General features: G+C 39.9%; 1 protein-coding gene across 1 annotated transcript in view; it reads left to right on the top strand.

The window, feature by feature from the left end:
- Nucleotides 1-10,551: 10,551 nt before the first annotated feature.
- LOC139654121 (protein diaphanous homolog 2-like) overlaps nucleotides 10,552-14,134 on the top strand; it is a gene marked incomplete at its 3' end in the record, with an annotated part of 136,222 nt that continues 132,639 nt past the window's right edge. The window contains exons 1-3 of the mRNA XM_071531159.1: nucleotides 10,552-10,609; nucleotides 10,723-10,792; nucleotides 11,611-11,747. Coding sequence (XP_071387260.1) covers nucleotides 10,781-10,792; nucleotides 11,611-11,747 — 149 coding nt within the window. The remainder of the gene's footprint in view (nucleotides 10,610-10,722; nucleotides 10,793-11,610; nucleotides 11,748-14,134) is intronic.

The following is a 14,134-nucleotide window of genomic DNA, read 5'->3' as shown; positions in this document are numbered from 1 at the left end:
TGGGAAATATGAATATAGAAACCAAAGATATACATTTCATATATCATGATATCCTAGTTGCAGATTATTTCTAGAATTTAAAATGTGGTGACATACACAACAGTCCATGTGTATAAGCTGTGATTGCAATCAAGGACACGGAACAGTGTATAGGCTCTGAACTTTCTGGATCAAGTACCCTGTTCCCATTCCTTCTGAGTTGTAATGGAAAACTAGCCATTTGATTTACTGCCATGACGATCAAGTTCTGACTTCCTCCAGGAGGGCTGAGGAAGGAAATAGGAGAGAGAAAAGATATCAAAAAACCTAACCTGTCAGGGCCATGAAATACGTTGTCGCTGTTGCCACAGCAAAAGAAGTGAAGCAGGGTTTGAAGCTCTCCACTGAGGTCATTTTTTTTTTCTTTGTGCTGTGCTGTGGGACTCTTCTCTCCAGATTCCCAATATTATTACAAACCGTTCTCAACCACCCTCCAGGCCTCAGACAAGCTCTCTTTGCTCTGTCACTTGTCAAGGAGAAATAACACAGGAGAGATTGGGAAATTATATAATCATCTAGGTAGAGGTCCATAGGCAGGGGTCTCTGTGTTTTTCTTGTTTTTTTCCAAGTGACAGAAATAATTTGCTCATCATTGTCTCCATGTTTATTTTTGTCTTTTGCTTTTTGTTTACTATTTCAAACCAAGTTGGTACCATCATTCCACTTTCATTCAAAGGCTTTTATTTAAATGTTAAATTTGGCACATGTCTCTTGACCCTTTGCTCATCAGGTTTGTCGAAGACAGTCAGAAAAGAGCAAGTTAACCAGTTTTTGTCCCTCATGTGACTGACTACATAGTTGACATTCCCACTCCTTCCTCAGAGGCAGTAAAAACGATTTTGGAGACATAAATGTCCTCAGTGTCTGGGTATATTTTAAGAGTGATGCCCATTTCATTTTATGACACCATCTGTTAACCTCCAAGATAGCCATATCTGCGAAGGCCCTGGAGCGAGGCATACATAATTCAGAAATATCTGATTTGAATTCCATATTGATTTAGTTGAAAGTTATCCTGCACAGGTACAGGAAATAACTGGCATTTTACTGCCACGTAAATCTCTAAATGTCCTTGTCATTTCCACTTTTTCTTTTTTCTATTTTGTTCCTAATTCTAAGCCTCAGTTTGTTTTTTGGAGGACATTATACATTGGATCTTATTTTGGACAATATTCTGAGTGTTAATAAGTTGTACAGTACATAGTTATTTTAATCAGACAGCATTCTTATGGACTGAGACACTGTCAAAAAGTTTCCCCAGCAGTGCAAGTATGATTTTAAAAATATTTTCATGTTTCCTGGAATTTGGGTCATAACACAGAAACCCATGTGACCTGACCTACTTGCTTTATTTTTTTTTTGTGGGATGATAAGTCACAGGAGTCTAGACACTAATGTGGCTCTGCATTAGGCTTGCAACTGAATCTGAGTACCATACTCTGCGAGGGACAGATGATGTGTAATATATATATGGATGCACATGTATACCACAGTTGGTATATATATATAAAATTGAGATTTGGATTTTATTCAATGTTTTCATTGTCTTGTGTTTTCTTTTTAATTGAATTTAATTGGATTTGAATCACTGTAGCAGACACAGAAGAGAGATAAGTTGATTCATCCATTTTGTAGAGCAGTGAATGCAACTTTCTCTGTTCTTAAAGCTTCTATCCCTGACTTGTACAGAGCTCACAGAGGCAGGGGCGGATGACAAGTCCTCCAGAGAAATCAAGCAACTCAGACCTTTTTCCATCCAGTTTTAAAAACGCCACACCACATTTGTCATTTGTCTAGTTAATGCACCACTGTAATGAAATGACAAACTATCATACATAGTAAACAGCAATGATTCAAAAAAGCATTCATACTTATGTGGTTGTGATTTTGCTTAAAACTTTTTTTGAGTTTCAGTAACACTTTTGGGGAAAGAAGATACTATCAGGATAAAAACTTATAAAGTAAACATTTTTCCAACTATTTTTCTGAAAGACTGAAAATTAGGTTCAGTTTGTTTTTCAAGCAAGTCCCCTGAAGTACAATATAGTACATGCTAAAAAAGTAATTATAATGTCTGTAAATCTTTTTTTTTTTTCATACATTCATGGCACTTACAAGTCATGGTAGGCTGGACATTAAATGGAAGCTGCAGGATGTTATTTGATTTATTGTTATACTAGTGATCCTATTGATTACTACTCTCAGAAATGCATACACGTTCTTCAAATTCTTACTGTTTCTGAAGCTGTGCAAGTAAATGGAGTGGCTTGCATGCAATATTGAGATATAGAGTCATACCCCATTGACTTGCACTGCCATTGCTAACAAATGCTAACAGGAGGCTGGTGCCAATTTTTAAGAACTAAAAACAACTTCAATTGGATTAATAGGATAATCATCTAAAAAATGTTTTACCATTCCCTTTAAAATTCACACACTAAAGGTCAGAATTTTTTACTTTTGGCTCATGGCCTATATACACTCACTGAGCACTTTATTAGGAACACCTTACTAATACTGGGTAGATATCAGCTTTCAGCTCAGTGTCAACCAGCTACCAAAGTGACATCCACCTCCAGGTTGGACGTGTTGTGCATTCTGAGAGACTTTTCTGCTCACTACAGTTGTAAAGAGGTTATCTGAGTTACTGAAGCCTTTCTGTCAGCTCCAACCAGTCTGGCCATTCTCCTCTGACCTCTCTCATCAACAAGGCGTTTCCGTCCACAGAACCGCCGCCCACTGGATGTTTTTTGTTTTTCGCACCATTCTGTGTAAACTCTAGAGACTGTTGTGCGTGAAAATCCCAGGAGATCAGCAGTTTCAGAAATACTCAAAGCAGCCCGTCTGGCACCAACAACCATGCCACGGTCATGGAATATCAAAACACATATTTTTTTGATAAACTATATATGGATCCTGTAAGATATGGAGTACACAGTGATGAAAACAATAGGCATAATGTTAGGAATTAGGTCAGACATTTACACTTTTACTTTTACACTGACACTCTGCACAGGGTGTCATAACGTATATGAAGGATGCTCCCTGCACCGAGGCTTAAACAAATTAGAAACTTTCTGACTTTGAACACAGAATCCGTTCCTTGAAAGAGGAGGACACCACTGCATTTCGTGTCTGCTCTATGAAAGATGAAAAAAAAAAAAACATTTTCGCAGGAGTCGGAGGAATCTGTAGATACCGTACAGCACATCAAACCTGACGATCCTTCCTCTGATCCTACGCAGCACATACAGCTTTATACCCTGCTATTCAATTAATCGTCCTGATCAATCAGCACTCTGACAATTCCACTACTGGTTTCTCCCTTCCACTCCCCAGAGGTAAAGGCTGTTCTGGAGGAGCCTTGGCACTGTTCGGGAGATAATTAGAAATTTCAGGAGTGTTTTGCGCTCTGTGGGGGGTCATTTGGAAGTGTCTGGGGAGCATGCTGAGCTGTCAGCTGTCCCCAGTCACTCCAGTTGATTTAATCCTGATACAGACTTCCACTCCGAATTCCCCTTTTCTTTCCACCCCTCTCTCTCTCTCTTTCTCTTTCTCTCTCTCTCTCTCTCTTGCTCTCTGTCTCTCACTTTTGCTGCCTTCAGTGAATTTTTTTTTTTTTTTTTACTAACACCCTCAATACACCCACAGACAGACACATGCGCGCACACATGCACACACACTTCCACACAGCCCAAAAACCTCCAGTTCCAACAGAGGAAAAGTGGAACATTCATTTATATAGCAGGCCCGATGTTCTGTCTTTGTTAGGGCCACATTTTGGCATCCTGCCGAGACTCAAATACTATTAGAGGTATCATGCACTCCTTTTGAGCGGTGCACAGCTCTCCTCCCTTATGTTCGGAGCTACACTGGCAATGACATTCGTGGGGTGCTGACACCACGAATACTGTCCTCGGAGTGTGCTACTAGCTTTAGCCCCTGTTCCACTTCAATCCAATATCAGTAGTGCTGCTCCTGTTGATTCTTTCAGCAGGGAAGGTTAATATGGCTCTATAGTCAGTGGCACGCACCCTGGTGCTGTTATCATCCCACTTGTATGTTGACGATTGTCACTGTGTCCAATACAAATGTTTAGCTACTTTTCCCCTTCCTTACATCTTTCCATGGGAGAGAGAGGGCACTTGATTGGTATATAAGAAATTATGATGCTTTGTGCTTTTGTTTATCTAAATATTGGCCCAATTCAGACTCCATAAAGTTATGGATTGAGGTCTGCACGTTTGAGCTGTTCTTTTTCATCCTTGGACCATTCAAACTGCACTGAGGATTTTGGGCAGGCCTTTGCTTGTGCACAGGTTTTTTCAAAACCTTGCCTTCTTTGTCTTTCCTATTGGTGTGGTAGAAAATTCGGCCATGGACTTTTCACCTTTTCATTTCTTTCTGCTGAGACATTGCCTTTAAATGTTGTGCACTGTGAATTCGGTTTTGTTTAGGACGACAGTGCGAAAAGAATTGGGAACTTGCCCTTGGGACATTAATTTGATAAAAACACGATAAAATATACATCCATTCCATTTCTAGCCACTTATCTGGGCCAGGGTTGCAGTGGCAACAGGGTAAGCAGGGCAGACCAGACGTCCTTTCTCCAGCAACTTCCTCCACCTCCTCCTGGTGGATCCCCACCTGCTCCCAGCTCAGCTGGGAGACGTAGCTCCTCCAGCAGGTCCTGGGTCTATCCCGGGGTCTTCTCCCAGTTGGCCAAGCCCTGTACACCTCCAAAGGGAGGCTGATAATAAATGATTTTACTTAACAAAATCATGGAGTGATTTAGGCTATTCCTCATTTTTACAAGATTATGAGATATCAAAGTTAAGTTCATATCAAAAGCTGAGGTTCTTAATGACAGCATTTTACATGCTTTCTACTCAACTCACCAACAAGCCACTTGTTTTGCTTATTGCATTTGAAACACTTGCTATGGCCATGCATCATATACCAAATGAATGTTTTTGATGAAACGTTGTTTTCCTATACCGAGGAATGTTTTCTTGTGCACTCAGCACCTTGATGCTCACATGTGTATGACAGATGGTGCATTTGGAAAGCCTGCAACATGATGGACTCTGTCCTTGATCATGTGTCTTTTCACATCATTGTCCAGCCAATACATATTCTCTGGTGTTCTGCTCATTACAGTTAAGAACTGTGCCAGCCAGCGAGAGACAGAGGCCTGAGATATTACCACAACACCGTGTCTGACTGACGCAGCACTTGTCACTAGGAGGGAGAGGGCGGAGTAACATGGGAGGGATGTCTGCTATGCAATCTGCATTGCTCTGCAAATCATTATTCTGAAGACAGCTCAGTGATTTAGGCCCTATCCATGTGTAAATGGATAGGGCCTAGAAGGGCGTCCGCTTCTTGGCACCCTCAGTGTGCCCCGGTAGCTGCTGCTCTCTTCATTGATGATCCCTTAAAAATTCAACTGACTTGTGATTGAGGTGAAGCTGTATACGGATATGGGTTGGAGGAATAAGATGAGTGGGAAGACGGTCCATACGTAAAAGTGGATTCCAAGCAATCTATGAAGGATTTAGTGAGCTGAGATCAGTGTTTGTTTGTTTTTGTTTAAACCTTTAGTTTATTTTAATGATACTGGTTATTGCCCATTTGTGTTTTGCCTTATTTTGCAGTCTCCATGCCAGAATACAAATCTTAACATTCTTGAACTTAAAGGGAAAAAGAAAAAAAAAAAAAACTTCTGGGAAAAGGAATAACAATGACTTAGACATAACTCAATTGTTGCCCTTAATAGCTATTTTTTTTTAGATGTAATTTAAAACAGAAAAAAAAAAATGTTAAATTAATCTTTTATATGAATAATCTATTATAGTGATTTCAGCAAGCTGTTTAATTGATCAGGGGATGATGTGGCTCCATGTTGGGCATGGTGAATCACTAAGCTGGTGGTAGGCTGGTGGTGCTTGGTTTCAGGCTATAATGTTGAAAGCTATTTGTTGCAAAGAGCATCAGGCCTTAAGTGCAACGCTGTAGCACTGAATAGGTCAGTAGTGGCACAGAGGGACAGTGGTATGACTTTGCCTGTAATACAATATGAAAGATGTTGCTCTCACCCAGTAGCTTTCAATGACAAAGCTCCCCAACCGCCTCTGATGAAATAATAAAATGGGTCTATGGTCTGAAATCAATGTGCATACAAGCCGTCACAACACAAGACCAGTGATCAGTCAGACAGAATGACTGAGAGTGTGTCAGCCTCTGCAATGAAAGATTTGAGTGAGTCAGTTACTGCGGCTGGTGATGCACAGTAATCTTTTCATGCTGCACTGACATTTCCCTTGCCAAGTATGTCTGCAGAAATTTGATTAACTCTGCACTGTGAATACCTTCTTTCTACATTCTTTGCCTTCATGATCTTGTCTTCTATTTCAGTTATGTATAGCTATTTGTATACCCTTGAGCAAGACACTGAATCCCTTCCTGCACCATGGGTGCCACCCCTGGCTGTGCCTGCTCTCTGACCACTCTGGTAAAATGTGTACATATGTGTGCGGCAGAGGTGTATGCAAAGAAACTGTGTGGAATATTGCAACTGAAGTGCTATTATGGTCTATTTTGTTCATGCTCTTTTTCAATTACTCAGGGAACATTGTTCAAAGTGAGCTATATAAAGACTGTCTGATGGATTGATTGGGTAATTGTTCTTTTTACTGCAGACCCACAACAGCTTAGCTTCTAAGTACATATTGACATAAATGCATACACACATACACATACATACATGCAAATAATTACTCATAAGTAATTACATTTATTATGTCAGATCAGTGGTTCAAAAATTGTTTTTGGGAACAAATGTTATTTGACAGACAGACAGATGGCCATTTGCCAGGCACTTTGACTTTGTTGTAATAAGCATGGGGCAAAAAATAAAGTTTTTAAATCAACATAATACAGTAAAGGGATTTCAATGAGGCTGAAATGTTCCATAATGACCATTCACAGATAAGTCTTGTTATTTTTTGACAGCATGTTGTGAGTAAGCAACATCTTGTTTATGTCTGAACACATGTTCATGGACCAGACTGTGAGATTTACAATACATACATTTTATTTCACTTAACATAACTACAACATAAAAATGTAAAGCCAGCAGAAATAATACACATAAAAAATTGCTTCCCTAAGACAGACCATGAATTTTTCATTTTGCCTGCGGAATATACATGATTGCAGAAAGTAACACAATTTGGTGGCACTTAACTAGAGGATTATAGCCATCAATATTACATGAACAAGTTCTCCCCCAAGTTAATGAAATCCTTGGATGCATGCCCACATTTAGGAGAAGAGGCTGATTAAGATAGGATCCTATGTCTTGTTCCTGTACTATTCTGTACTTGTCTTTCCCAGACACAAATAGATGGCACAGATATTACCATGAATGGTTAATGGTGCCAAAGCTGCCAGAACTGGAAAAAAAAAAAAAAATCTCAATTTTCAATGAGATTTTCCCATGTTCTACATTCGGTTGCTATATGGTACTCTGATCAGCAGGGCAAAGCTGACATGTATATTTTTACTGTCATGTTTTGGTTCCTGCCTGGTTCAAGGTCTGTTTCACAGTCCACATTTCATATTGGTTAATGAAATGTTATGAAACCGTCAGAATAGAGGAAAAGCCCCTTTAAACCACTTAAAATTCACTTGATAGCATAATGATACAGTAAATTAACAAAAACTGTAAAATATTAGGGGCTAATGGGTGGCCCCAAATAACCAGGGTCCAAGTTCATGGTATAGAGCAGTCATCCTCAAAGTCCAGACTCCGGTCCGGATCCGGACCGAACCACAACTGTCTCCGGACTCTGAGCAAATTATACTTTTCATATGTATTATTTGTATTATCTGCGAGACTTCGCCGCAACGCAACGAGTCAAAATTCTCCGCTTTCTCCACTGCAAGCAGCGCTCTGACTGCTCCACTGTCTGTGTGAGGACGTCTACTCTGCTTTGGTTTGGTCCAATCACATTCAGCGTCCCGTCATCTCCACGACAGCGGTGGGTCGCGGATGCGACGTCATACTGTAGAGCCGCACTTTTTTTTCCAAACTTTATTTTTACAAGAGAAGAGAACAAAGACCGGTGTAATGAAGTTGACAGCGCAGCTCGTTTCGTCAGCAGTTAGCTACTAGCCTAGATTTGGAACGTGAATCAATCTAAAATGGCGTGTTCAAAGGTGGCCAGCCTACAGCAGTGAGTCTGCATTCTCAACAATGAACACGGTGAAGAACGAGTACCGCAGCCGACTCACCCATGAACACTTGCATCAGTGTCTCTGCCTGGCCATCACACCTTTTGTGCCAAAGTTCAAAGTCTTGGCAGCAGACCAAAGGTGCCACTTCTCTCATTAAGCAACAGTGTTTGACACAATGTACAATAGTTCTGGACTTATTTGGACTTTGATTCTTAGGATGGTTTGATTCACCTTTGGTGGCTGGGTGTGTGAACCGGGTTTGGGGGATGGGGATAATGGGGAAATGGTGATTTGTAGCTTTAATTTAATTTAACATGTAATTTTATATTTTATTTAATTTTATTTTATATATTTTATATAATTTAATTTTATATTATATATTTTATATAATTTAATTTTATATTATATATATTTTATATTTAATTTTATATTATTAATTTAATAATTTAATTATAATTTGTTAAAAGCTTGACTGACCTTAATAAACGGACCTTTGTCTAATTGAAAATTTTCTTTGTGGACCTTTAAGATTTGTATTTGAGTACCCCTGGTATAGAGGGTCGATTGATCACGTTCTCTGGCCCGCGCATGTAGCATCAAAGCCCTTTTCTGAGCCAGGAAAAACCCTGACTGTGTCACTTATCATAATCTATGCTCTGCAGATGGCTCACCAAATGTTGGGTGAAGTTACAGAGAAATATGCTTAGCAAGAGTACAACATAGCCTACATAGGTTTACAACTTACGTGTGTTGATTACAAAGTTGATTACAACACATAATGATGATGAATCATGTGAAATAACTTACCCATGTCATGCTTTAACACAGGACAAAACAGCATTATGATTTGTCATCACTGCAGTTCTCACACGCCTTGTTTTTGAGGTCACACAACATTCCCAGAATCTCATTTTGCAAAGTTCCTCTGTGTAATGAACAGAATTCCTCTTCACAAATATTGGTTCCATTTCCCGCTCTCAGAAGACTGACATTACAGTCACGACTAAGAAGCATAAACAAAGATTGTGGATTTACTGAATTGTGCTCCCTCAACCATGTCGCCTCCTTTCCCTCTTTGTTGTCCCAGGCTCTCATTTGCTCCTACCACCTCCATATCACAAATACATAAACAGCATTGTTATCTTGCAGTAAACTGAGCCAGCTTTCTCTCTTCTTTTTTTTTTTATGGGCTTAACTATTCGCAAATCAACGGAAGAAAATGACAAACATTGAAACTGGAAGGCCTACAGTAAAGAGACAGTTATAAATTTAGAACATTATGCTGTTTTGTTTTATTAACAAAACTGATCATTATTATACAGTACAGTAAATGATAATAAGTAACAAATTGGCTCTGCTTGTCTGCTAATGAATTTTGAGTAATGGTTGGTGGGGGGTTGCAACGCTTACTAATTTCATCACAGATCAGAGAAATACCTCACCTCAACTTCGCCAGTTGCCTCGGGCCAATTCATCTCATCCCTAATTGAGGGTCTCCTCCGACTCACCGAGTCAATACAAATGACTTTAATACGCAAACCATTATTGTGTCGAATCATTGTCAAAAAGGCGGGATAAATCATTGACTTATGGCCCGTTAATGTCACAAATTGCTCCATGCATTTTGTTTTATTGACAGTTAGGGGCCTGAAAACAAGTAATGCTAATGACATAATCTGGCTGTGACCAGACTGTCCCTCCCACCCTCCTCATGCCTCTCTCTCTCCTCCTGGCGTAGACAAACTGGCTCATCTGCACTGGATCATTTGCCGTCTCCTGATACGCTGTGGTTTATAGCCAATTATCTCTCGTGATCCATTATCGATTACAGTGTTATCTTTCTCGCATTGCTTAATCTTTTGGCGCAGGAACATAGCTGCTCACGGGGGGCCTGGATGCAAACTGCTAAGCCACAGGAACACTAGCTAAGATGGATGGGTGTTCATTTGCTTGTAAATGGGTACTATTTAAATGTGATTCAACCTATATTCAGCATCACGGAGAAGAGGGTGGTTTTTGATTTGCAGCTCCCTCAATTAGGAGTTAAAAACACTCAGAATAATGAGGACAGTCAATTTCTCCTAGTGAGTGTTGAATCCATGATATTTTTCTGAATGATTGATTTCTTACAATAACTGTTTGTTGTTGCTGTATTCTATGAATCAGTATGCCTTACAGTAGACTAGCTGGGTAATGAGAATATTGACTGAATATTGTATAACTGTTTTCTTTTTTGTCTGTGACTTATCTCTAGCTGGGTGAATAACTTTGGCCATGAGGGTCTTGGTCTTCTTTTGGACGCTCTGGAAAAGCTGCTGGACAAGAAACAGTGAGTGATCTCCCATGATAACACCACATTACCCAGTATCTCATATTTTTATTATGCCCTATTCTATGCATATGCTGTCTCAATATTCTTTTGAATTGCTCTTGTTTTTCCAGGCAAGAGAATATTGATAAAAGAAACCAGCACAAACTCATCCAGTGCTTGAAGGCCTTCATGAACAATAAGGTTTGTATAAGTTGACGGAGAAAAATGCCTATCCATTGAATCCATTCAATAGAATGTTCATTAGATAAAGAGGGAACGTAAATTAGTATCATAATTTAAGATCATTGCTGAAATGGTATCATTCGGATGTAGTCCTGAAATAAATGAAGTAGTTCAGTTGTATAAATATCCTATAAGTCAATAGTAGGGATGTGATAGTAATAAATAGTAATAAATATCATTAAAAAAAAAGGTACAGCCAAGGACATATAAGCCCATTCTTTGCACTCTTATGTTAACCATCCTAAGAAATTGCACTACCAGTCCAGGTGGCCAGGATTTCAAACCTGGCTTCAATGTCTGACAACTGGGATAATGGGATAGTAAAGCGAAGCTAATTTTACCATTTTGAGCCTATTGTTGCCCATCTTTTAATTATCTTTTTTTGGGAAGGTCTGACTCATTTCTCAAAAGTAGCACACATTTCAAGGATAGATGAACTATTGATATTGCTACCCTTTAACTCAATCCCCACACGTGGTCATCTCTACCCATTGCTTGCGTTGTGGGGAGATTTAAAGGTAGAGGAGACTATAAGTATTTGTCCCTATAGTCCTGTCCTGAATTGAATTAATTCATCATCGTCTCCATTTTCTCCCATGGCCTCGTTGTCCCTCCTTAAAAGAGAATTAAGGCTAACTATAACTTACATTAGAGCTTTTTTGTATAATTCATTTTTTAACTTGAAGTGAAAGTTCTCCATGAATGCAAATGCTCTCATTAATTTATACCCAATGGACTTTTTCTCTCACCTTCCTCCTCCCCTCCATGTCTCACAGTATGGACTGCAAAGGATTCTGGGAGATGAGCGGAGCCTGTTGTTGCTGGCACGGGCGATTGACCCTAAACAGACCAACATGATGACTGAGATTGTCAAAATCCTATCTGCTGTCTGTATCATTGGAGAGGAAAACATGTGAGTTGAATCTACCTTACCTGATCGCTCATCACACTCTTTCTCACAAATCTTGCCCTTGCCGACATACTGCTCTTGTGTCTTACGTTTTATTAAACGAACATATTTCTAGATAGCCTATCAAATGTCCACCCACACAACATGTAATTGCTCTCAACAGAATCTTCATTAAGATAAGGATTTTGTCACAGCCTTTGGTAGCTTTGGAGGAACTAGTTTCCGCTGAAAGTCAGGTTGCTTTGACAAATCGCTGTTGAGTAGGAGACGTGGTTTCTCACCTTGTCAGTTCACAGCGTATATGGAAACACCATAGCAAGACTGCATTGCAAGACAAGAACAACATTGCTGTGGCTTAGAACTTTGAATGACAGCAGTTGTGAGATAATACTGTCGAAAATGAGGTCCATCTCTGAAACGGTTACATCCTCTGTGATGTTTTCTAAAAGGACGGGAAACATAGAGGCCACAGCTGAAAACAAAGAAAAGGACCACTTCTTCCTATAAGCATTAGAATGTCACTACTCTGCTGAGAGCTTCTCCCACCGGGTGGTATGTTCTCATACAGAGATCGCATAACATGTATACATGTTTACCCACTGAATGCCCCTGTGTTGCATTTGTAGCTGACCTCAGGTAGCATAGAAATCTGTCGGGTCAGATGATGCAGTTTAGTCTGTTTAATGTGTTGACCTGCTGAGTGTAGTTTGCCATGGACACACAGCCTGGCTGACAGATTATAAATTGAATCCAGAGGAGTGTTTTTTATTGTGTTTCCGACAGAGCTGGACTAGAATAACAATGGCACTTCAAAGTCAGTCTGCATGCAGTGGTGGAAATAAACAAACCTGCAAATTGTGTTGGAGAAGCTGAGTTCAGCAATGTGTCTCACATCTCTGACCATCCAAATAGGCCTGTTTGGTTGTGGCTCTGACCCTTGCTGTGTGCATGATTTCCTAACCCAAAATTATTTTTTAGGAACTGAATATCTTCTATCACAGTTACCACTGTGATAGAGAAGGTACACACAAATCTCCAGACACAGACTCAGCACACACAGACATACGCACATACAGTTTGCACAAACAGTACACACATATCTGTCTCCCTCTCTCCTAAAGTAACCAAGAACAGGGTGACGTTAACATCTTGATCTTCCCCATGATCACAGCCTTGCATTAAAATGTACACACGCTGTACAAATGAGAGCCAAAAGAGCTGAGGCTTATCTTTCCTGATCAGAAACCTCTCTGACAGCCTATGTTGTGACGCTGGCTCATATTCAACACCCACTTTAGCTGACAACATCAAAAGGGAACAGGACAAGTTAAGCAGATCTATGTAGTCCTGTTTTGAGGCACCGTCTGAACTGACTTAAAAGCTACTCAGTATGCAGCCCCCCACGCTTGTCTGTGACTCTCTAACCCCTATCAGAGAGCATGGCCATTTCATTTATCTCTGTCGGGCTTACTCCACACAGACACTGCTATTGGTCAGACACATGATCTCCCCTGCTCACAAAGCAATTATTTGTATTTTGACATCCTGAAATTATTATTTTTCTGCTTGATAAAAGCTAATAAAAATAGCGAGGCTTCTAAAAATGTGTGATTATACATGTTTGCAAGCTAAGGTAGTCTTAACTCCATGGGCTGTCACAAGCACACAGACACACACATAAATGGGTTGATCCCTGCCCTCAACATTTGACTTAGTCTTTTTTTTGTCAGAGTCATATACATGACTATGATCAGAGGAGGGGCAGATACATTAAATGATCTTGCCTCATCTTGCCTTAGCTGTTGGCTTTTCTCAGTTCATCAAGGCTAGATGTGGCTTTACAATGAGGAAGAGAGAGAGGGTGACCTTCTAATGACATGATTACATATGCTTATTACACATATCACATAAAACATAACATTTCTCCTTGGTTCGCAATTTGGAGTCTGATATTGTCCAATTCACTATTCATAGGTGCTAAGCAGAGCTGCCTTGAGCCCTTGCAAGTACTCTCAATTGCTTACCTTCTCAATAGGTGTATTTGCACATTAGTCTGTCAGTCATTGAAATAATTTGCACCCTTAGTGGCCCAGCCAAATGCATTTTACTACAATTGCTTTGACAACTGATCATATCAGCAAAAAAGCCTTTTTCTTGTCACCTTAGCAACGAGCACGAAGGCATCAAAATTTGATATTGTAGCAATAATAGACCGGCTACAAAGAGATGGAGAGCAGTAGAATTGGTCAGGGTGACCAAAGGCAGGCTAAATATGTCCACACCAGGACGCAGGGGAGATAAGAAACATGGTGTTTGAGTTGAAAATTGTGAGTAAATGTCCTGTCAGTGAGGTGATAAAAGCATTTGTTGACTTTTGTGTTTGCCTGCTC

The sequence above is a fragment of the Centroberyx affinis genome, unplaced genomic scaffold, assembly GCF_046629955.1.
Source record: "Centroberyx affinis isolate AG114_WGS23_722 - 3 ecotype Tasmania unplaced genomic scaffold, CSIRO-AGI_Caff_v1 ptg002046l_1, whole genome shotgun sequence".
Lineage (NCBI taxonomy): Eukaryota > Metazoa > Chordata > Actinopteri > Beryciformes > Berycidae > Centroberyx > Centroberyx affinis.
The sequence above is the reverse complement of the archived record's forward strand: the minus strand, read 5'-3'. Positions and strand labels throughout refer to the sequence as shown.